The 25,486-nt window shown below is 40.7% G+C and overlaps 1 protein-coding gene across 1 annotated transcript in view; it reads right to left on the reverse strand.

Moving 5' to 3' along the window:
• epha5 (EPH receptor A5) overlaps positions 1–25,486 on the reverse strand; it is a gene marked incomplete at both ends in the record, with an annotated part of 95,494 nt that overhangs the window by 61,883 nt on the left and 8,125 nt on the right. Inside the window, 2 exons of the mRNA XM_083903303.1 lie at positions 9,076–9,796; positions 25,079–25,143. Coding sequence (XP_083759429.1) covers positions 9,076–9,796; positions 25,079–25,143 — 786 coding nt within the window. The remainder of the gene's footprint in view (positions 1–9,075; positions 9,797–25,078; positions 25,144–25,486) is intronic.

Below are 25,486 nucleotides of genomic sequence, written 5' to 3' on the forward strand. Positions count from 1 at the left end.
TGACATACGCATCGCTGACGTCTGACAGGCAAGGCAAACAGAGCAAACATCAGGGGAGAGCTGGCACTGAACGTATCGTCGGGGGGTGGGGGGGTGGGGCTAGATGACACTCAAGAATTTCTATTGTGTCTCCAGTGAGCATCACTTTATCAATCTAAGCTATTTTCTTATAATTTTAGATTCTTCTTATCCTCTTTCCCTCTATAGCCATCCCTCAGTTACCCGTCCTCATCCTCATGACTTTGCTGCCCATCTTGTTCCTCAAAGTCCTTTTGTCACAGTGAATTCACTGCAGCCTGAAAACTGTCAATCTCAGGATTCCTTTCAGCCGTTTTTCTCAACGTGGCGTTGAGCTCTTATCCTGTCAGTCGAACATTCAATTTAGCCCACATTCCATTATTCCAGCATTGAATCTAGATCTTTCCTGTGTGTCATTTAGTTCATTTCCAATTTATCCAGGCTTTTATTTACACTTTCTCCTCTCGGACACAATTTAATTTCCAAAATCCCAATTTTATTCCATCAACAATATTTCCGTGCACATCATCATGTCCTGATTCCAAATACCTGGGATAAAAAAAACAAAAAAAAACTGGCTTCCTCTCCGAGCCAGACTTCACCTCATGTGCTTAACCAACCAGCACTGAGCCTCCCTGTTATTCCACACGACAGGTGAACAAGGAACTGAAGGACGATTCGTAAAATATTCAAACATCTCGCTGTTCCAGTCTGCACTGTCTGTTTTTTTTTTTAGATTGCTCATCGTCGATGACAATAACCTGTCGTGTAAACACCTCATCCAAGTTTCTACTTAGTCCGAGTCATACATTAGAGCTGCAGAAAACGATTATTTTGATGTACTGCAGTTGAAATATGGTCCATAATTGATAGGATAGCTTATTTTTGGACGTTTTCTAAAGCTGCAACTAACAATTATTTTTGTAATCGATTAATCTGACAATTATAATCGTGTGTTTAATCGATGAATCGTTTGGTCCATAAAATGTCAGAATTTAAAAAAAAAAAAACGTTCATGAGTGTTTGTCAAACCTGGAAATTACAATTTTCTCAAATGTCTTTGTTTTGTCCAAAATGATTCAGTTATAATTTTTTCTTTGTCATGTGGAGCAAAGAAAGAGAAGAAATTATTCACATTTAAGAAGCTAAAACTATCAGAAATCTTGTTTTAATAATGAAAAAAGCTTCAAACCGATTATCGATTATCAAAATATCAAAATTGACGATTAAGTGAGTAATAGATGAATTGTTTCAGCTCTAGACTTTTCACAAATAAAAGAAATTCAAATAACAGTTGATGACACATAAAACCATTAAATTCATGCTTCAGACTTGGTCATGCATGTGCAAAAGTCATTAAAGTAAAACAAAAAGTGTCAAACAAAGGAATGAAAAACAACCCTATTACACTTCATGCTACTGCAGCACTACTTTAAAAAACAGTTTACAAACTGGGTTCATCCCTCTAACATATAAAAAAGGCGATAAATAACCAGGTTCTTCTCTCATGCTTGTAACAGACTAAACATATTTCCCGTATATGATCCAAGGCAAGATAAAACTGGGTTTCCAATCATCCTGACAGCACATGCCCAACGTTCAGCTCAAAGATTATTCATTGCCCCAACTCGGCCATTATTCCAGCCTTCCTTCCCATGTTCATTAAGTGTGAGACCACATCTGCGAGGCCCCTGTCTCAATCTACAATCCCCCCTTCTTCTTCTTCTACTTCCTCCTCCTCATCTCGCTTTTCATCCATCTGCCCACTTCCATTCTCTGTTATCCGTCGTCTATCGCAATCAACCCTGAAACAACAGCCATCCATCTCGGTGTCTCCTTTGCTCTCACATCCTGTAGTGCGAAATCTCCAATTTATCTCTTCTCCCCTTGTTTAGCCATCAATTCTTCGCTCTGCGCTCCTTTCCATCTCCCTCTCTCTCTCCATTTTATCTATATCCCATCTTAATCTCGACAGAGCTGTAGGCCATCGCCAATTATCGTCCAACACAGTCGCACAGAGTGTGTTTGGATGTCAGTGGGCACAGTAAACGTCTGCGTATGGACAAATTAAGATGTGATCTAACAGCAGAATAGAAAAACAGTTCATGTGGACATGTTACTGGAGGGGATTTGTATTCATTTTCAAGATTTAGCCTTTGAGGTACAGTAAAAGTGTGTGCACACGCTATGAAAGAGAAGGGTATAAAGAAAAGCCCAGAGCTGGATCCTTGATTGAGAAAGATGGACAGATCTTTAACGTGAGGAAGGAGAGGGGAGTGGAGAGAGCACGGGAGAGAGAGGCGTTGGCAAGATTGAAAGAGACTAGAGAGTGCTAATGTGGTTGGCAGCAATAAAAAAGAAAGTCAAGGAGCGAGAGAGAGACAGAGAGAGAGATGGATGGACGAGGCGTGATGTGCAGCCAGGGAAAGATAAAATGAAAGGGGAAAAGAGAGGAGGAGAAGAAGATGCACGATGGGCAACGATGGAGAAGGTGACGTATTGACGGAGACACAAAGCAAAAAAAAAAAAGGTCTGAGGTCTGCAAGAAAAAGAAGAAAAGATGGCAGGAGCAGATAGAACGGGGGGAAGAGGGAAGATGGGGAAACAAAGAGGAGTCCATAACGAGCTCTGTCCTACATCCACAAAAGGCGCCGTTAAATCATGCTCAACAAGGCAGCGCATGAGACAATACAACACAGACTTCTACCATCACACACACACACACGCTACTTACTATTAATTACACCCAATACAGTAGGTAGGCTTTAGATCTATAAAAATGTGAATTTCCTAGTGCTGGGGCACTGACGTTAACGGCGTCAACGTTAACGCGCATTACCGCCGTTGTGAGGCATTTCCACGACGACTGACCGGAAAAAGACGTGTGTGACATCATGTTTACGAGTCCAGGCACCGTTTACCACTTAGCTCTGTTAGCTGCGTTAGCTCCTTTAGCGCCGTTAGCACGCCTACAGTCGAACTGGAGCGGTCTGATTATTAAACGAAAAGAGCAGTGCTACAAATAAGCAGCGTACATGTGCACTGCGTATTATTGCGATCATTTTAACAAATCGGGAGTCACATAAACATGACATCACGCGCATCTTTTCCCGGTGGAAACGCGCCGTGCGTTAACGTGCTAACATGCCCAGCACTAGTATTTACATTCACGGTATTTCATCATTTCAACAAAGGACATTTTTGGGAACTCCTAGGTAACCAAACAAGACACTCGAACCATGTACTTTTGTTACCGCGTTCACTGAGAGACAGAGACCCCCAAAGCAACCAGCAATGATGAACCGTGCCTTGAAGTGACTTTGAACGTGGCATAATAGCTTATGGTGCAAGACAAGCTTGGCCTGAGTATTTCAAGAAAGTGCTGATCTACTGGGATTTTCATGTGCAACAATCCCCCGAGGGTTTACAGAGAATGATTCCAAAGAAAGGAAGAATATTTCTAGAGAACGGCAGTTCTCAGAGAAACAAAAATCCCTTCTTGATGCCAGAGGTCAGTGTAACTTTCGTTATAACCACTCCTTGAACTATCTCACAACATGTTGAGCTAGTGCTGTTTTATTAAGTGTGTCCTCTGTGCCTAATAAAGTGGCCGGCGAGTGTACATTAAAGTGTAATCTGAGCTGCAACACACTGATTTACAATCGACAAGACAGGAACCGTTAGAACATGAACTGAAAAAGCTGAGCGGAAAGGCTATCAAACCCGAACCTGGTTCCGTCTCCTTTTAAACACCTCCTACCACTTCTTAAAAACACACCAACATTCACAGAGAGGGCAAAATATATAATATACTATAAAGGAAGGAGAAGGAAAAATAAATCAATGCATCCCAGGACAGATCCTCAAATCCAGGCTGGCAGATGTTCACTACTTCCACATCTGAAAGGAAACCTGAAAGCTTCCCTATATAAGAAGACGCCGAGTACATAACTCCTTGCAGTTTAGCGTCCAGGGACTCTTTCAACATCTCACAAACAAAAAATTTGACACCTCACATTCCAAGGTGAGCGTCTGAAACACACATGAAAAACTTGATCGCTGAGGCGGAGACACATATGGTTACAAAGCTGAGAGAGAGAGAGAGAGGAAACCATGCCATGTTTCTCTCAGTAGATGATTTCAAAGAGTGTAACTTTAAACAGACTCATCTGCATATGAAGCTGCTGGTAAAATAAAAATAGGGGATAGAAATGACCCTGTAGCTTCATTAAATGCAAGGAACTATGCCCCTGACTCTAACAGTTCACTGCTCAGTGTTCTTTACCTCATTTTTCTGTGCATACGACCAAAAAAAATCTATGTGTTTTTTTATTCTAAACTGTTAGCAAACCTATTTGCATATCACACAACTCCATCTTCCCTGCAATAGAAAACACTTTGAAAGTCATTAAAATGAAAATCAGTCAAACCCTCTGTGACCGTGGTGTCCTGTAGTGAAAATGGGACATCGGGGTGCGTCCACTGCTTTTAGGACAGACGGTTATTACTGTGTCATATAATTCTGCCCTTTTGTGAAAAACGGCACAAATGGCAAGGTACTTTTAAAGCTCAGCCTACATCAGAACTCATTAAAATCTAATAAAACAGTCTTAAATCTATTTTTGTTCAGTCTGTAAATGCTTTGTTTCATGATTTAAACATTGAAAAAGGTCAGAAAATACCATAAATAAACGACGTGCAATCAAACTCGCGTACTATGTGCAGTTAACGATACATTATCACCACAAAAGTTCTGTTCCTTAAACTTCAAAGTTCCTTCACTGTGTCGTATGTGGTGGCTTTTTCTGAATTAAAGAGTCTGATAAGTTACAAAGACTAAAGCGAGCAGCAAAGTTAATTCTCCACTTTGATGGAAAAATCAGTTTTTGAAGCTCCTGAAACACCTCATTTGTATTCCTGGGTTTTCCCACCTCATAAATCCTCAATAACAGCAAGTAAAATGTCTGCTAAATTCAAGTTTTAGAAGACGAGACGATGAAACGGTGTGAAATTACGACAAAATAAAACTGTGCAGCTCACAGCTCTGGTGTTATGCATGTGTTGGTGATTATTTTTTTTAGCTTAAATGACTGCTTCCATTTCCATTTTTAACATAGAACTTGGTACAAGAATGAACAGTGTTGTTGCAGTAGCAAGCTAGGACTTTTTCCTAGACGCATGCTAATTAGCCGTCTAGCCACGAAGGAGTTATAGCTTGTTGAGCCAAATGCTTCTGTTAGCTTGCTAAAACTAGCAACGAAATTTGTGAGAAACACACATTCATCTGATGAAGTGCGGCTACTTCCTGTTGAAACAATTTACGGCAGTTTCAGTTTTAAATAAAACAGTGGTACAATTCTGCAAGGGTTTCTTTTTCTTTCTTAAATAATAGCAGTTATAGGAAGTATAGCCACACTTTTGGACATGACTGAAGCAAATCAGGCAATGAGTTTAGCAAAGGTGCATAGCAAAGTGCAGCTATTTCCTGTCTTAAAAACATTATGGCAGTCAAATGTTATTAATAATAATAACATTTGACTATGTTATTAACAGTGTTATTATAAGGTAAGGGTTTATTTTTCTTGTTTCATTTAATGGGAGGTGGCAACCACAACTAGGAAGTACAGTTAGGCCCATAAATATTTGGACATCGGCACAGTTCTCTTTATTTTGGCTCTATACACCACTACAATGGATTTGAAATTTTAACTGCACACTTTCAGCTTTAATTTGAGAGTATTTACATCCAAATCAAGTGAACGGTGTAGGAATTACAACACTTTCTATATGTGCCTCCCACTTTTTAGGGGACCAAAAGTAATTGGTCAATTGACTGAAAAGCTATTTCATGGACAATTGTGGGCTATTCCTTCATTATTTCATCTTCAATGACACAGGTAAAAGTTCTGGAGTTGATTCCAGGAGTGACATTTGCATTTTGAATATGTTGCTGTTAACTTTCTATATGAGATCCAAGGAGCTGTCACTGTCAGTGAAGCAAGCCATCATTAGGCTGAAAAATCAAAACAAACCCATCAGAGAAATAGCAAATACTTAAGATGTGGCCAAATCAACTGTTTGGAACATTCTTAAAAAGAAAGAATGCACCAGTGAGCCCAAAGGACCTAGAAGACCACAGAAAACCACTGTGGTGGACGACAGAAGAATTATTTCCCTGGTGAAGAAAAAGCCCTTCACAACAGTTGGCCAGATCAAAAACACTCTCCAGGAGGTAGGTATATGTGTTTCAAAGTCAACAATCGAAAGAAGACTTCACCATCGTGAATACAGAGGGTTCACCACAAGATGGAAACCATTGGTGAGCCTCGTAAACAGGAAGACAAGATTAGATTTTGCCAAACAACACCTAAAGAAGCCGTTATAATTCTGGAAGAACATCCTCTGGACAGATGAGACCAAGATCAACTTGTACCACAGTGATGGGAAGAGAAGAGTGTGGAGAAGGAAAGGAACTGCTCATGATCCACAACATACCACCTCATCAGTGAAGCATGGTGGTGCTAGTGTCATGGCGTGGGCATGTATGGCTGCCAATGGAACTGGTTCCCTTGTGTTTATTGATGATGTAACTGCTGACAAATGCAGCAGGATGAATTCTGAAGTGTTTCCAACAATATTATCTGCTCATATTCAGCCAAATGCTTCAGAACTCATTGGACGGCGCTTCACAGTGCAGAAGGACAATGACCCAAAGCAAACTGCAAAAGCAACCAAAGAGTTTTTTAAGGCAAATATGGAATGTTACCAGTCAATCACCTGACCTGAATCTGTTTGAGCATGCATTTCACTTGCTGGCGGCCAAAATGAAGGGAAAATGCCCCAAGAACAAGCAAGAACTGAAGAGCGTGTCAGTAGAGGCCTGACAGAGCATCACCAGGGATGAAACCCAGTGTCTGGTGATGTCTATGCCTTCCAGACTTCAGGCTGGAATTGACTGCAAAGGATTTGTAACCAAGTATTATACAATGAAAGTTTGATTTATGATTGTTTAGTTTGTCCAATTACTTTTGGTCCCCTAAAAAGTGGGAGGCACATATAGAAAGTGTTGTAATTCCTACACCGTTCACTTGATTTGGATGCAAATCCCCTCAAATTAAAGCTGAAAGTGTACCGTTAGAGCACATCTTGTTCGTTTCATTTCAAATCCATTGTAGTGGTGCATAGAGCCAAAATAAAGAGAACTGTGCCGATGTCCAAATATTTATGGGCCTAACTGTATCATGCATCATGATGCCATATTAGTTTAGCATGTTAGCATGCTGATACTCGCAAATGAGTCCAGTGTTCAAACATTTGAGACTGCAACTCTTATTTCACATTGCAGGAATTTAGATAATGAAACGTATTAGACAAATAAAAATTACTGTAACGGCACAAAATGAAATGTAAAGAGTAAATGAGTAAAGTTAAATTACGGTTGCGATATTTCAAAAGTCAACGTCACTGTGACACTAAACTCGGATTCATTCATTGTCTAGCTCTTTGTCCTCCACATGAGGGTCGTTGGTGCCAATCCCAGCTGACATAGGGCAAAAGACGGGGTACACGCAGGGCCATGTTGAGACAAACAACCACTCAATCTCAATTTAGAGTGTGCAATTTTCCTAATCCCCAAATCTGCATGTTTTTGGACTGTGGGAAGAAACCAGAGAACCCACATCTAGAATATTTCTTCCTGAGCGTGAGGTGTGTGTGGATGGACTAATCAACCAACATCACAAACCAGGGAGCCACACCACTACAGTGTCAAGAAACTGGACAGAACAAAAGTGCACTCCTGAATATTTAGACTTCTGCAAACATTAACATTTCATGCTCTTGTCAGCCACAGAAGTGTAAGAGTCTGTCAGTGGGTGTACAGCAGTCTGCAGCACTATGACTGCAGTCAGAGCAGCAGCCGACAGAAAACTGTTTCCTAATGATGTCCCCGCGGACACTTCATGTGGGATAAAGGAAGCCTAAATATGGTTTGTAGCACTGGTGCCAGGTTTATCATTAGATTATAATGAAGTGACCATTGCTGAAAGAGACACCGTAGCTTTAAGAAAACACTGGTGGACTTGCTGCAGGCACAGTGTGACGAATCCAGTTGGAAACACGCTCCCCCGAATACACCGTTGTCAAACAACACCATTCCTCAAATGCTGCAGAAACTAGTTTCCAATTACGTTTCATACGAGCTTTGTGGCCAACATACAATACGGCGTGATACATTTGCTGCATTAGTACTTAAGTCATGGCAAGAGGCATGTATAATAAAAACGCCGCAACGCAACAATCCTGTAAAAAAGTGTATTAAACGAGGAGTTGTTTTGTGTGATGGGGTGCAGTGAAGTTTCTATTCACCGCGTACACAATCACACGAGACAGCCACTCGATTGGTGGAGCATTGTGTGAGGAGATGAAACGCTCGACAGCCATCACATAATGGCACATTTTCAATTTTCTGTACCAACTTCGTGCTGCTACAATAAGCGCTCTTTGGTTGTTTCCCCCCCCCCCCCCCCTTTTATTCTGAAAGTTTGCCATGCTACTCGCAGTAAACCTGAAAATTGAGTTATTTCAAGCCAGAACAGAGAAATATTGAGTAGAGACAAAACAAGAGAGAGGCCCATGGTGCCTGTGCAAATGGCAGTTAAGGTCGGCGCTGGGAATGTTTGGGCTGGAATCGCAAGCAGAACAGCGGCTGTATGAGAGCAGCAAAGTGCTGCGGGGCTCAGGGGAATACCCTGCACTAAGCTGGGGGAGAGAGAAACACACTCACACAAACACACACACAGTAAGAAACGCTCTGTAAAAGAATAAACACATCAGTGCACACACTCAAACACACAATACTAAAAACAAACATGAGCACAGATATAAAAATAAACACAGGATGAAGATTGAAAACCAGAAGAGGAATGCACAATGTGTGCTCAATGACCTAAAGTAAATAAAATGTGAAGACTGGGCACTGATATGAAAAGTCAAGAGCAGCAGTTGCTCACGTTGGAAAAGTGAAATCAGTTCAACTTCACGGGAACTACTTCTCACCTTGACAGAATCCGCTGATTTCCTCAAACCCCGGCTGGCAGACACACTTCCCGATCGGCACCAGCCACTCGCCCTCTGTGCTGCAATGCATCCTGGGAGGCTCGTACAAAGGCAGGGAGTTGTTGACGCAGTGGCCCACCACCTCTACAAGCTGTGAGGCCTCCGAGCCTGGGATGGTGTCGGGGAACTCTGCGAGACTCTTCACAAAAAAGGGGCAGCGTTTGTAGAAAACCCGCACAGACACCAATGCGATGCAGGCTCCCAAATCCTGAAACGCCAGGTAGAAGCCTTTCCGGGTCAAAGGGCCTAAATCGCGGACTTCCGTGTTGAGCTTCATGACTCGATCCCCCAGGTCGAGCTCCGTGAAGCTCTCATCGGCCGCAATAGTGTCAATTTTGATGTATCGACTCTCCTTCATCGCACGGTCCTCCTCCTCGGTCATGCCCGGTCCGTCCCTCATCTCGCCCTCCTCCATTTCGTTCTCGTCCCCGTCCGTCTCGTAGTAATACATGTTGAACGTCTCCTTGCAGGTCCCCACCCCACCCGGCAGGCTGTTGCAGTCTCTGAGGGTGAACTTGAGCTCGATGAAGACTCGCTGCGCTCCCTCGGTCAGGATCCAGTTGGTGTGGAGCCAGTTGTTCTGGTTCTGCTCCATGACCCGGCACACTTGGTAGGTGTGGATGGGGGCGTAGTTCTCGTCCACCTCGCCGATCTCCTCCCACTGAGGAAGAGAGAAGTAGGAGAGGTTGCATTTTAATGTTAAAGCTGCTGAAATTCTTTACATATTGTTATTAAAATCCAATGGTTACCAATATAGAAAGGGAAGGGTCGAGACATTTAAGTGGATGCAAAACAGAAACAAATACACACGTTTCTATAAATATTTACATTTTTTTGAATTTGTTGTAAAATTTCTACACATTTTACACTGAACAAAGAAAATTTTGCCCAAAGAAAACCTTACAACTAAATTAATCAAATTAATTCACTAAAGTAAGCTAGTTTTCTGTATATAACTTCCTAACTCAATTAGTATCAGCTTAGTTAAGTTTGTAAACCATTAACATTTGTACTTGGAAGTTAAATGTATCGTAAATCATTTAGACTTGAACAAGTTGAGATAAAATCCTAATGAAATGAATAGCAAATGCTAGATCAGTGTGGATGAGAAAGAAAAATAACATGGACATTGTTACTTTTTTACAAAATCAGTTGACAAGAATTTATATTTTGTGAAAAAAACATTTGAAATTTGGCAAACTGGCAAATTTGTTGCCAGTGTCAACATGGAGGTATATATACTACTGCATATAAACCTCCATGTTGACACCGGAGGTATATATACTACTGCATATATACCTCCATGTTGACACCGGAGGTATACAGTGGGGCAAAAAAGTATTTAGTCAGCCACTGATTGTGCAAGTTCTCCCACTTAAAATGATGACAGAAGTCTGTAATTTTCATCATAGGTACACTTCAAATGTGAGAGACAGAATGTGAAAAAAAAATCCTGGAAAGCACATTGTAGGATTTTTAAAGAATTTATTTGTAAATTATGGTGGAAAATAAGTATTTGGTCAATAACAAAAGTTCAACTCAATATCACGCAAGATCTCATCCCGTGGGGTCAAAATGATCATGAGAACGGTGAGCAAAAATCCGAGAACTACGTGGGGGGACCGGGTGAATGACCCGTAGAGAGCTGGGACCAAAGTAACAAAGGTTACCATCAGTAACACACTGCGAAGACAGGGAATCAAATCCTGCAGTGCCAGACGTGTCTTCCTGCTTAAGCCAGTACATGTCCAGGCCCATCTGAAGTTTGCCAGAGAGCATATGGATGATCCACAAGAGGATTGGGAGAATGTCATGTGGTCAGATGAAACCAAAATACAACTTTTTGGTACAAACTCAACTCATCTTGTTTGGAGGAAGACTGAATGCTGAGTTGCATCCCAAGAACACCATACCTACTGTGAAGCATGGTGGAAACATCATGCTTTTGGGGCTGTTTTTCTGCAAAGGGGCCAGGACGACTGATCCGTGTTAAGGAAAGAATGTATGGGGCCATGCATCGTGAGATTTTGAGCCAAAACCTCCTTCTATCAGTGAGAGCATTGACGATGAAACATGGATGGGTCTTCCAGCGTGACAATGATCCCAAACACACCGCCCGGGCAATGAAGGAGTGGCTCCGTAAGAAGCATGTCGAAGTCCTGCAGTGGCCTACCAAGTCTCCAGACCTCAACCCCATAGAAAATCTGTGGAGGGAGTTTAAAGTCTGTGTTGCCCGCCGACAGCCCCAGAACATCAGCTCTAGAGAAGATCTGCATGGAGGAATGGGCCAAAATACCAGCTACAGTGTGTGCAAACCTGCTGAAGACCTACATCAAACGTTTGACCTCTGTCATTGCCAACAAAGGTTATATTACAAAGCATTGAGTTGAACTTTTGTTATTGACCAAATACTTATTTTCTTAATAATAATAATAAATACTTATATACTTTTTTGCCCCACTGTATATACTACTGCATATATACCTCCATGTTGACACTGCAATGGATTAGGCTGGTATTTCACCCTTTTTTTTGACACACTACTGCAAAGACACAGACAGGAAACAAGGTGAGAAGGAAGGAACGGAGGAAGGAAAGAAGGAAAGAAGGAAGGAGACATGTTTAGCAAAAGTCTGCTGCCAGAATCAAAGTGTGGACACTGCTGTTATACAGGATGTGCTGTGACCGTTCGACCGGAACGCTCCTGTAATACATCTCTGAACGGCTTAACAGTAATGAGGTACGTGTATGTGTGTGCGGGTATAGATAGAAGAATAATCCTCATCTCTGCCTCCTCATTTACTCCCGACAGCAGACGGACGGGGAAAATATGAGATAGTGTTAAGGGGTTTAGCCTAAGTGAAAACCAGTCGTGATGTCACCCAAAAAAAGAATCCCGAACTCCCATTAGAAAGCCTCAAAAATCGCAATTTGGCTGGTGCCATGTTGACGTTTTATGAGTGGAATTTCAAAATGTGTCAAACCTGCAACCAGGCTCCTGTCGCACATTTACCGTCCATTTTCCCTCTAAAGTGGAACATATTACCAATTCTACAGGATGTTCTACTGAAGAAGAACCAACACTAGTTTACTGGCATTACACAGTAAATCTAGAGAGAAGGAGAAGCTTGTTTCTCAACACGTAAACAGAAAAAACAATATTTTAAAAAGTTCTCTGTAAACAACACGAAGCACCCACAATGGCTCTAAAAAGCTGCAGTATACGTGTGAGGCCTGTACGTGGCGTTGTAACAGTACTACACCAAAAAAACATCACAGAAGAGGTTGACGGCGACAAGGACGAAGATAAGCGTAAGACAAAGGTGGGGCTATGACATCATTGTTTTCCCAAAGCAGCACACTGATTGTCTACACCAGACACGTCAAAGTCTGGCATCAGATTTTATAAACAGTCCCGCAGCTTCAGTTTTATTATGTATTATTTATGACCAGGGACGAAACGAATGGACAAGTAAAATCGTCCCAGCAGTGACGAGACGAATAAATGCATTCACCAACAGCAAAACTGTTAAAAAGTATACCCGTAAATATTATTTTGTTAATATTATCTCGAGATGAGACGGAACTGTTTTGTGGCCATTGGTTCAATCCTGTATGGTTTAAACATGGTTATGAAACAACTTTTAGTGTCTCAACCCTTTATTGAGCAGTCATTGAAATACTTGGAAATACTTTGACATCTAAATATTCCTTTTCATGTCGAAAATCAAGATAATTGAAGTTACCATATATGGTTCCTTGCCTGTCTAGGGTAAAACATTCTCTAAAAGATAAAGCTATATCCACAGAAGTTACAATTTAGAGTCACTTTCCCGATAAAGGGTTAAGGGACCATTGGCCCCTGGGAATCTTTACATGAACAAATCTGGTCCCCAAAAGTTGGTCTACATGAAATGCACGAGTGGCATTTTGAGATTTTCAGTTTCCCCAAACATTCCAGGGCTTCCAAAAATGCCAATACCATGAGGAGGAAATGCGATATGATAACGCCTTAGAATCATTTATATGTAGACAGCCCCGTAGTGGCTGTTCAACATATTATCACCTCCTGGTTGGAGCGGAGCCAGAAGACGACGTCCATTTTCATATGTGGCCTATAATTTAGCCTCATTTGCATTGACGGGTGGTGCTTTAATGTATCGTATAGCTTTGCATCTACAAAGAGTAGTGTATATGTCTGTGTGTGTGTGTGTGTGTGTGTGTGTGTGTGTGTGTGTGTGTGTGTGTGTGTGTGTGCATGTACAGTATGGAAATTACTCTGTCATCAGTCAAAGCTTGTGTGTACTTGAGCAGCTACATTTGTGTGTGTGTGTGTGTGTGTGTGTGTGTGTGTATCAGACAGCCGCATTAATTCCCTCTGCAGGACTCCTGGGACGTGGCTATTATCTGCATCACTAGCACTCTCCCATGGCTAATACAGGCGCTTCATCATGTCACCATAATATGGCCAGAGGGACCAGACTATGATCTGGTGTTATAGCTTAATAGCCCATATTAATCAATGCTGGCTGTAGCTGTTGTGTACAACCTTTCCGTCTTTGTCTTCTCTTTTCTCTTGTCTTGTTTACCATCTGTCCTTTTCTCTGCTTCAGTCCATCTTGTGGTTTCTCTGTGTGGATTCTCTGTGAAGTGACCGAGGCGCCGTCGATTGCACACGCCATTGTGTTCAATATGTGTGGATTTAGGTCTTCGTAGCGACCGAGTAAACGACATTTTATGAAAAAGTTAAGCCATTATGAATGTCAACAGTTCTTTGAAGGGCCTGTCTGAGGTTTAAGACATGGCATCACAAGTTAAGTTAAGGTGGATGAGGGCCCTTGTGCACAAAATGTAGTAATGTGGGACCAATTCCCCTATCTCTCCCAGACACCGTCCCAGTGAGTCCCAGTGCAGACATTAAGCCTCTTACTGGTTAGATCACATAGATCTAGCAGCCTGTGCCAGGCTTTAACACAGCTTAACACACATTTGCACACAGAGACACACATCAATCATTAGTGGTGGCCAAGCAGGGGGAATTTGAACAGATGACCCCTGTCTGGTTCTCGCTTCAAATCAAATGTGTGTTGCCTTTGTTGCCTCTGCAAGTCTCAGCCACTCTGCAGCTCCACTGAATTAACAGTGTTTTTTTTTTTTTAATGACTAATGGAAATGGGGCGCACACGCGAGCTATAGGCTATCGCTGTAAAGCGGAGTCGTCAAACAATGATTTAACACGAACCATTAGTTTCAGAATAAATACAGCGAACACAAAGAGCGACAAAACACACACACTTCCATTAAAAAGGTGAGTGTCGGGGCTCAAACTCTCGTTTTTCCATTAAATTACATCCACACCTTCTTTATGTGCTGTATTTAAAACAGGTCTGTATTAAACACTGGGCTTTCATTTAAGGAGAAACACAGACTTTGAGTTGCACAGAGTGTACATTATTATGCAGTACAGTACATTTTCTAGGAAGTTCATGCATGGTTTTTTTCGGTGGGTCAGGTCTTCAGAGGTCGAACACAAAACTCAGGGAGTGTAGAGGAGCACAATAACACCTCAAGGTCAGGACCAGGACTGTGGAAACAAATACACGGCTGTGTTAATGTGCTCACACTGTGACGTATCTTTTTCAGCAAAACTACTTCATCCTTTTAGGTTTCTGTAATGTAATTTCCTTCTTCAATGTGATATTGTAATCTGCCCTCAACCTCATCGTCTCACAACCTCCTCTTAAAGGGTCAGTTCACTTCATTCCCTACTCAAACCCTCATGGCATCTCACCATAGAGAGACTTCATAATTTCTGATAATTTGCTCACACTTTAAATAACATGGCAAGAATATGATAATAGGGGATTTATTTTATGGTAATAACATCTTATTTTCAATATTAAGTCAGGAATTAGTGTAGGATTTAAACTGGAACAGGTTTTGGTGTTGATGATCAAGTTTCAACCGTGATTTGTGGTTATTCCACAACAAAACTACAATTTCCAGGTAATAAGTCCCAGTGTTCAACTTGAAAATAAAGATTATGTCTATGGCATTGCTTATATACTTATATCACAGCACTACCATTGTTATTCACAATTACATTCCTCCTTATTGACTATTACTATGTTATTACTGAACTGTGCTGTAGAGATGGCTGCCTCTAGTGTTTAATGGAAGCAATTAGAATTTGCCCCAAGAGAGGCTGCTGACAGCAAAGACTATCAATACAATCCTGAATCCAGATCCGTATCACCACCACCACCACTTTGATGGACCATAGCACCTTTTTATCTAAAACCATATTGTACTCTTTGGAGTTTAATGATCCCAAACAGACAAACGTGGCTCACAAAAACCACCACCACAATAATGTCCTTGCAGGAGGTAACATTTAATTTCTCTTGGGATATTTTTAAAATTCTTCTTCTGGGGGGGGATTTTTAATCTCACCAACACATCCTGTGGACTGTAGTGTGCACATTGTCTTTGTTTTCCTTTTAATATCTGGTTTAATGATTCTTTATAGTGACCATTAAAATAAAAAAAAGAGAATATGAAGAGGTTTTGTGATACTTTCAGATGCCTCGGCCTATATTTTACTTCTGCATCGTCTCGTCTCAACCTTCTGCCCTTCTCTGTTGGAATCCATTCCTTCAGGCATACATCTCGCCCCTCATTAGTGTGTGTGTCTGTGTGTGTGTGTGTGTGTGTGTGTGTGTGTGTGTGTGTGTGTGTGTGTGTGTGTGTGTGTGTGTGTGTGTGTGTGTGTGTGTGTGTGTGTGTGGTTGTTGACTGCTCTGTGTGTGGGTGAGCTCACGTGTCATCGTGTCACATCCGTCAGCAGAGAACCCCCTGTGGCTGCGCTGAGTGCCCTCCTGGCTCTAAGTCCATAAAGCTCACTGCAACTTATCATTACCCCCCCCCCATACTGACTATACCATAATAGATCGGTACTTCTCACTCCTTTCCCTTAAAGTCTCCTTCAACCCAGCCCCCCACCCTTTTCCCTATTTCTGTCTCAAACATCCCACTTTTCATGCCTCATCCCCCCCTGCCTTTCCATTTCAGCCACGTCTGTCATCATTTTCCCTCCATGTGTCCTCTATTCTTCCTTCAATTATCCAATCTTATGTCTAACCCAGAAACACCGCTCGGCTCGGCCACTTCCCCACCCACTTCCCCCCTCTCCATCAACTTCTCATCTTCCTCCTTGTCCCCGATTTCTGCTGATGTTCAGTTCCGTCTTTATTCCTGTCACGGCTCTAAATGAATCTCTGGCCCGTTCTCTTATCTGCCTCCTCTGGTCTGTCCCCATCTACCTGCCCTCATCCATGTTCTCTCTTTATTGCATAATGTGTCGAGACAAAGAAGGAGGAGGAACCTGTTGAGCAGCATCACAACTTAATCTGCTGTCGTCGTTCATTAGGGACTGCGACAGTTTAGAGTTTGCCGTCACCGAGGGAGCATCTGTTGTTTTCCGTGTGCTCAGCACCTTTTAACGATAACTCAGCCTCGTCTTTGGTCAAATAAGCTTGAGGAGTCAGAGAAGCAGTGCTAATCACAACTTTCTCGTGAGCATGAATGAATGGAAAAAATGGAAGGTATATTAGTTTGGTTTGTTCTTTTTTTTAAAGAAGTTCTTGGTTTTTCTACTTGATTATTTCCCTCTCAGACAAACACTGAGTGCAATCAGTCATATTATTTGTTCCATGAAACTGAAAATCAGTTTATATTTTCTTCCGTTTTCTTCCACCTACTGAAGAGAGTAGAAGATCATTAAGGGTTGAAACAATTCCTTAATTAATCGATTATTAATTTAATTGTCAACTATTTCGAATTTGAGTGATTTAAAAAGAAATAAAACAAGATTTTTCGATTTTTTTAATTTTTTTTTTTAATGGCTACTATTTTCTGGTTTCTTTACTCAGTTTAACAAATAAATCATTAAAAGTGCCATATGTAAGAATGTGGCCAAAAACGGTTACGACATTCAAATTCAAAATGCCGAGGTCTTTTAGGTTTCGTTTTCTGACGTAACTGGCAACCCGTGGTTGCTGGGCAGCTGAGACTCTACTGACTGCAATTATTGGTAGATGGTGGTAGGTGGCGCCACATGCCAAAACATGATTTCAAAACATAACCATGATTTGCAGTCTGCAAAAGATTTTTTTAATGCAAATATTGTGTCTGTACTGTTGTTGTTGGTGAGTTCAGTTCGTTATATGAACATTATTCCTGAGTCTCTGTGACATATTAGGAGGATTTTATGGCCAGTTGCTTTAGATTTATTAAATAATGCACATTTAAAACTGAATAAAGACGTTGGAGAACATCTTCAGTTCCAGGTTTGAGAGACACTGATCAACATTTCCTGACATTTTATGGACCAAATGATGACCACAAGTGTCATTTATTATCATTTTAAAGTGTCTTTTAGTTATTGTTTATTATTATTGGACAGTTCTAACACAAAATAATAAATATTACGAGATTGATCCTTGATGCTCAAAGATGCCAGAGATAAAAAAAAATAATATACCACCTGATGTCATTTGATCATCAGGAGACTCAAGAAGACAAAACCATGTCCCTTCCTGCGCAGTGAGTAAAGGAAGTAAACACTCGTTGTAGATGACAAATGGTTGACAGACAAATAGCTCCAGTGGGACAAGGAACAAAAACATATCTATCCTCTTTAATCTCGTGTCATGTCTCTGTCTTTGACATCTCTATCAACACTTAGGATACAAACTGTCCAACAAAGTAGAATTTTAAAAATCAGGGTCTAATAAGCCTTCCAATTTACCCTTTTTAAAATAATATTTCATATTTTAATTCTAATATGTTCTTCTGTATTTTTATTTTACTTCATATTTTCCGATGTTACACCTTTGCGTTTATCTCATGTCTCCAATTTCTTATATTGCAAGAATTGGAAAGTGCTCATCCATCCATCCTCTCTCTCCTCAAGACATTATTCATTCGACTCGACAAAGTGAGGACATTAAACGCCATCCATTTCCTGCTTCCTTCCCCGTCTTTGTCCACTCTGTCTCTTTTGTCTTACACTGCCTCCTGCATGTGTCCTCTTTTTCCTTCCACATTGTGGTTGAATGCGTTTCTACTCTCAAAATCTACTTCAAAACCGGACGCTTGGTTATGTCTCTGTAATGCGATGTCTCTTCTTCTACTCGGAGTGTTCTCCCTTTACAGCAGTTTTATAATTCTGTCCACCTCTGTCTCACATAACATGTCCACGAAACATCTACTTTGGTCCCAAACTAATGAAAATAACATTTTCAATTGCCCCGGGCAATTCGTAATGTCTTCATACTTTCAACACACTGCTATAGTTTGTTGAAGCATTTTCAGCATCTGCCAATTTGACTGCGTTTATTTTAAGCTCCTCACACTATGGTCGTCACTTATAGAATACTTAAAGCCCGTATTCCAGCTCCACCCTCGTGTATCTTAACATACATGTTTGGATTGTCATCATCTTATGGAAGCTTTGAAAGTGGAAAGCGCACAGAAGCGAGGAAAAGATTGCGAGATAAAGAAAATGAGAAAATGGGAACACAGAGTCAAAGTGACATTTGGGGGGTGGACAAGGAAAAGAAGAAAGTAGACGAAGAAGGAAACTGGAGAAAAAAGGAAGGGGGATGAATGATGTGGATTGATCGAGACGAGAAAGGATAAACCCTGTTGTTACGAAGTGTGAATGCAAATGTTTTTGAGCGTGTGTTTCAGATTATAATCTTGAATATTATACAAATTACAACCTCAAAACGCAGACATTAGGCTCTTTCCTGAGAAATTAATCCGTTAATAATTTTCTCAATGAATTCATTTGTTGAAAAACGTTGAAAAATTCATGAAAAATGAACATTGATGATTTCTTTGTTATATAAAGCAGAAAAATCTGAGAACTTGCTTTAATTATTAAACAAAAGCACCCCTAATAGGAATACACATATATTTGTGTCTGATTTCTCTGTCAAGTCAGTGTCTGACAAGTCGATTATAAAAAACAAGAGTATATTTCAATCAGCGGAATAAGAGCAGCGAGAGAACAAGAGCCACGACGCGATAATAAGATCCTTACATTATCTCATTCGCTTGTTAATTTTCCCCTCCCGTCTCTGTCTGCCGCCGAATGAAATTATTTATGCAGGTGCATTGTCGCAGCCACACGCCATAATCACATCTTCATTAATATGATTGCGCGTATGGATGCTTTTGTCAGCACTATCTCTCCCATCTATGTTCAGCCACAGCGTGTGTGTGTGTGTGTGTGTGTGTGTGTGTGTGTGTGTGTGTGTGTGTGTGTGTGTGTGTGGTGGGGAAGTTAGGGGCGTGATTTGAATACACAGAGCTGAGGAAAAGCACTAAGGTCAGCACTATTGGTCCTGGCGTGTAAAGCTGCATATTTGCCAGTGGGAGCTGTCAGGTTTTTATATTAGGATCAAATGGGAGGCACAAATTAATTCTTGTTGAAAGCCACCGCTGCAATTCCAGTCCCTTTTCTGCAGAGACTGGACTGGAGAGGTCCGTCTTGATGTCCCTTAAACAACTTCACTGGATCCCCATACGTGTCCTCAATTCAATTCAAAACCTTTCTTGAACATTCAAAGCCCTCCATAACTGACCTCGTACACATTGCACACCTTCTTCATTCATAGCCCCTGCCCGTCTGTCCACTATAGGACTCCGGTTATTCAGCTGTTCTGGCCTCCCCCCAACCCAACTCTGGAAATGCACTCCCACATCACATCAGATAACAATAACGTCCCTGCCTCATCTTCAAATCTCAACTCAAAACTCACTAATTTGTCGTACCGGCCTTGCGTTTCTGTGTAGACGACGACGTCCTATTCCCCAGATTCTCTGTCAATTTGTCTGTTTACCAACTACTGTCAATGAAACATAGCTAAAGTCAGTCTGAAAAGACGCTAGACTTCACTAGAACATGTCCTGTCTTAAGAGATTTCACAGGAGTGTCCAACTCCCCACAGTAAATACAGTTGGATGGATCTCACTTGTGCGGCAGAATTGTGCATTCTCATTAAGAACTTATACATCACATAAAGTGACCTTGAAAAATAAAACGGATTATTATTATGATGAGTCTGATGAGAACTTATTTTCTACTAAAAAACACTGGAAAATGTCGATCAAATAAACATTTCCCAACTCTAATTATCATGTCATCGTCTAATTAGCCGTCATCCTGGGAATACTTAAGGATGGAAATCCGACTGCTGGCGTGAGACTAATATATTCACTCTTTTATTCATGAATTAAATTTACCCCCTCGATAATGAAGTCGGAGTTTCTGAAAATGAAATGACCTTTAACCTTGATAAAACAAATGAAGTACCTGCATTTCAAAGTGAAGGGGGGGGCTTAGGTTGTCTTCCATTTTATGCGATGGAAAGTGAGTTTGCGACTTGAACTGTACAGGAATGTATACTTTATTATTCCCTTTGATTGCTCATGAATTGTAATGCTTTAATTAGTATTTCAAAGATATTTGTTTTACTCTGTGTTGATGTGTACTCATTAGGGATGGGAATTTCACACATTTTTAGGGTCGATTGTCGAGGTCCACATGTCAACTTTTTTTTTTTTTTTACATCATATTTCCTTATTTCTTAGACCCACCCACATGGGGGACGATACCTGATCCCCAGAATGTAAACCCAGTGTCCGCCATCTTTGATATCAGTTACGCTGACCGGCTCTTGCTCTGCAGAGTAAAAACTATGGCAGAAGGGAGTTCTCAAAGTGATATTTCAGAAAAAGATTTTTACGATTTGCTCCTGGAAGCTGATATTCGTGGGTACCTGTACGAGCCTCAGTACAGCGAGGAGCAGTTGAGGGCGTTGAAAGAACAGGAGGCAGCCGATGCTGAGGCTGCGGCTGCAGCAGCCGAGAGTGAGGATCCCGGGCTGACTCGAGCTGGGGTGGACTGGTGGTGCAAGTGCTCACACTGTGCGCCTATGGACACGGAGACAGAGTCCTTGTGCTGCGGGGAATTTCAGCGATGTCAGTTTTTAATCGAGGAAATCGCGGAGTCGGACGAGGTAACGGCAGTGTGTGTGACACAGCACCCCAGCTTTGTGCCGCATATGGACCGGGAGAAACGGACGTGTGAGTGTCACGTAAGTATTTCTTTTTTGTTACTAATACTATATGTACACAGTATATCTCAATCATGTTCCTGGGGATGCCCATATCGAAAGAATAACACGTAAATTACAAGTTGTATTCGCCGAAGAGTTGGTCACGGGAATGTGGATGTCCACAGGTATTACGCTAGAAATACCGGCAGTAAACAGTGGGTGTGGCCTAGGGCTGTAGCAGGTGTGGGCTTGTGGGGCAGCGAGCACAGTGCATTCTGGGAGTTGTTGTCGTTCGTGTACATGATCGAAAAATAATTTTTTCTGCCTTTCTCGGCCAAGAAGACACTTTCTTCAAAAATGATTTCTCATTTATACTCCATAGATGACCCAATTTTAATAGACATTCATCTTCCCAGCGGTGAAATATCCCTTTAAGCGCAACCTCGTTCGCACTGCACACACGCTTGGACGCGCACAGCCACTCGAGAGAACGAGGCGGTGACGCAGAGAGCCTGGACAGCAGGATCACCTTTTCGTGAACAGCTTCTTTAACCTCCATGGTCGTGATCTTTACATGTTTGTGACACTTCGACCTTTTTTACTATACATTTTTTTGTCGAGGTGCGCACGTGTCGATTGTCGATCTATTTGTCGACAAAAAAGTCCCATCCCTAGTACCCATACATCACTGTGAGCATTAAAGGTGCAACAAATAGAATAATTTCTTCTTTTACATATAATTTAGACAAGGCCTATGTAGTATGTTGAAGCTAAATGTGCAAACAAAGAAGAATTACATCCTTTCTGGTCAGGCTACAACTAACAATACGTTTTTATTAGGGCTGTCAAAATTAACACGTTAATACAGGATGATTAATTTGTGGAATTATCGCGTTAATTTTTTTTTTTACGCATTAACGCACTTTCTCACTTTCATTGCGCTACGGGTAGACGCGCAGTTTGTGAACAGGCAAGGCAGGCAACTGCTTGGGGCACCGAGCCGATAGGGGGCCCCCGACACTTGGAGCCTGAGGGCCGTTTTTAAATGTATGCAGAATACCCGTCCCCCTTATACAACAACTGGTGATTTGCAATGACATCTAAGTCGGAAACCTCCCTAAAAGGGCACCACGTCAATCCCATGATAGTTAACCTGTGTGAAGTTATCGTTCTGCAAGTTGTAAATGAAGCTGAAGAAAAATGAAGAGGAGTTATCAATCAGGTAGTTAGAAGAGGAAGAAAAAAAATAGGATGAAGAAAAAAGAAAGACAGTTGTAAGTGGCGCGGATAATGATATAACAACTAGCCTACGCTGTTGGGGGGGGGCGACAGCAAGGGGTATATCCGCGAACTTGTCCAATCCTCAACTTTCCAATATACCCAAAGTATACGCACTCGCATCTGCCACTAACTGTTTTAATTAATTATTAATAAATTCAACAAAATAACTGTTAAATATTATGATATAATTCTGACTACACTTTATACATGTTCAAAGTATCCATATAAACTCGATATTGAACACAGAATACCTGAACTCATAAATTTCTCTCTAGTTTTTAATAAAACTAGTTAACCTATTATACCTTGTTAAATGTTATGAATATTAAAATGCTAACCACACCTGACATATCTTCAAAGTGTCCAAATGTCATGAAAAAGCATACACTGTTTATTAAATTTCATGAAAAAGCATACAATATGTTCAAACTTTCCATTCAATGCATTAATAAAGAAATGGAGGCTTAACTATTTTTTATATGATAATTAATAAATGTATATTATAATGTAATAAATATTATGAATAAGTGCTAAATAAACTGATGATATCCTCAATGTGTCCAAATGAGCTCAATAATAAAGAAAAAAAATGCCTTAACTATTTTTTCTGTGTTCACTAATAAGTTAACCAGTTAACTTATGGTTAACTTATTAGTGAACACAGAAAAAAAAACTGGTAAACTAATAAGTTAACCAGTTAACTTATTATTTAACTATTACCAATCATAGCCAAAGTAATAATGATTGTACTTGTAGATAGTTGTTACATGAATCATTGTACAATATTTGAAGGCAATATCTCCATCAGTCTGAAAAATAAAGCCGAAAATGTGTTTTTAGCATAATAAATTAATTAATTTGCTAATTAATAATAAAGCTACAAAGATAGGGATAATTCTCAGGTGGTATGTGATGCCCATGCAAAATTTGAAGCCAATACCTGCAATACTTTGGAAGATACAGGCGAAAATATGTTTTTTATATCATTAATTAATTAATTAACTAATTAACTAAATAATTATAATATCGCGTTAACGGCTAAAATCTGCGGACGCGGACGCGCGAGACCAATTCCATAATATCCGTGCACGTTTCTCGCGGATATAATAACATTAACAGTAAATGACTGCTGTTATTGAATTGTTACTTTGTTAACTAACGGGGACACAGACTTGAACAGCAGCTAACATTAGCGTCAGAACGCTAGATGACGCTAACGCTAACGTAGTGCTTAACCCATTAAGGCCTGAAACGCCTGGAAAAAATTCCTGTCAAACCTATGGGTGATTTCAGAAAGGACCTCAAAAACCTGAGGTTCAATGCCTACTAAATGACTGATTTCTCAGCCTCTGTAGCAGATAGGAACAAAATTCAAAAAGTATTTGAGAGCTTACACCTGTAAACACTTATGTCAGTTAGAGCTGTACCAAACAATTTTTTTTAAAATGATTAATCTAGCGATTATTTTTTCGATTAGTCGACTAATCTAATGACTAATTTTACGATTAGAGTGTGTGTGTGTGTATGTGTGTGTGCACCTGCGTGTCTGTTTGTGTGACTCTCTATTGAACGGAATCAATAACTAGACAACAAATGTCTAACGTAGCGTTTATCTTACTACGTTTAGCGTTTACTACTGAGACTGCTTGATAAACGAACATTTCAGGGCGGGGAAGGGGGAAAATCAACATCGCATACGGAGTTTTGCTGCCAACCTGAAACAGCGCTCCAGGGTTTTTTCCATTTCAAATCGTGCATTGCTGATGTACTGCTGTGGTAAGTAAAAGTAAATTTGCATAGTCTGCAAACAACCACATTGTTAGAAGAGTTGAGGGTAAAAAAATTCCCACACTTTTGAAGACCGTAGACGCGTTTTTTTGCCATTTATTCCTTTCCCCCAGAAAACGGGCTAAGCCCAGTGGTATCTCTCGGGCCCACTGGCGGCCCACGGCGTTTTTGTAAAACGTAGAAAATGTCAAAAAATGTTGATCTGCATTCCCCAAAACTCCAATATCTGGTTTTATCCAAAAAACTAAAAGGATTCTGTTCTGAATTATTTAAAAATGATTTAATGATGAAATAAAAAAGTCAAAAGTCGCTGGAGGTTGAATTAATTCATATTCAAACAATGATCAGTGCTCTACAGTGTTATATAGACTGCAGTCTACCAAACGGACCATTTACATGTTCCAGTTGGTATGGTACAGTTTGGAATAGTAAAGCCTTGGGTCAGGATTGTGTTTCAACTGAGGACATTATACCTTTACTTGGTAGGCGCGTGTGTACTGTGTCAGCCAAATATGGAGCGTGAATTCAATGTTGATGTACTGGCTAACTGTCAAGGGTCATGACCTTTACTCTGGTGCCCCAAGGGAAGGGCACCAAAAAATGGAATGGAAGGGGCCCGGCTGGCCTAATTTTCACATAGTGGATATGGTTTCAAAAACCAAACAAAACGGAAAATCTCAGTCTCAGGCAACATCGATAACAACATTATCATGACTGATAACGTCACAATAAAAATGAAGACTTACCCCGTTCTTTGGGTAGGCCACCCATCCTAGGTCGACCATCACAGCTCGAGAATCCAACAGGTTCACTGTTGGAAGTCAAAAACACAACGCAATCAATTATTCAAAGTAAAAAACAACCTGAAAAGGCACCAATTATTTTATTTTCTCGATTAATGGAGTATTTGTTTGGTCCATTAAATGTCAGGTAATGTTAGAAAATAGTTTTGCGTTTCCCAATTTTGAAAATGATGATGGTTTCAAATGTAATGTATATATATTATATATATATATCTCGGGCCCACCGGCGGCCCACGGCGTTTTTGTAAAACGTAGAAAATGTCAAAAAATTTTGATCTGCATTCCCCAAAGCTTGAAATGAGGATGTACTCCAATATCTGGTTTTATCCAAAAAATTAAAAGGATTCTGTT

The sequence above is a fragment of the Microchirus variegatus genome (assembly GCF_963457635.1).
Source record: "Microchirus variegatus genome assembly, chromosome: 16".
NCBI lineage: Eukaryota > Metazoa > Chordata > Actinopteri > Pleuronectiformes > Soleidae > Microchirus > Microchirus variegatus.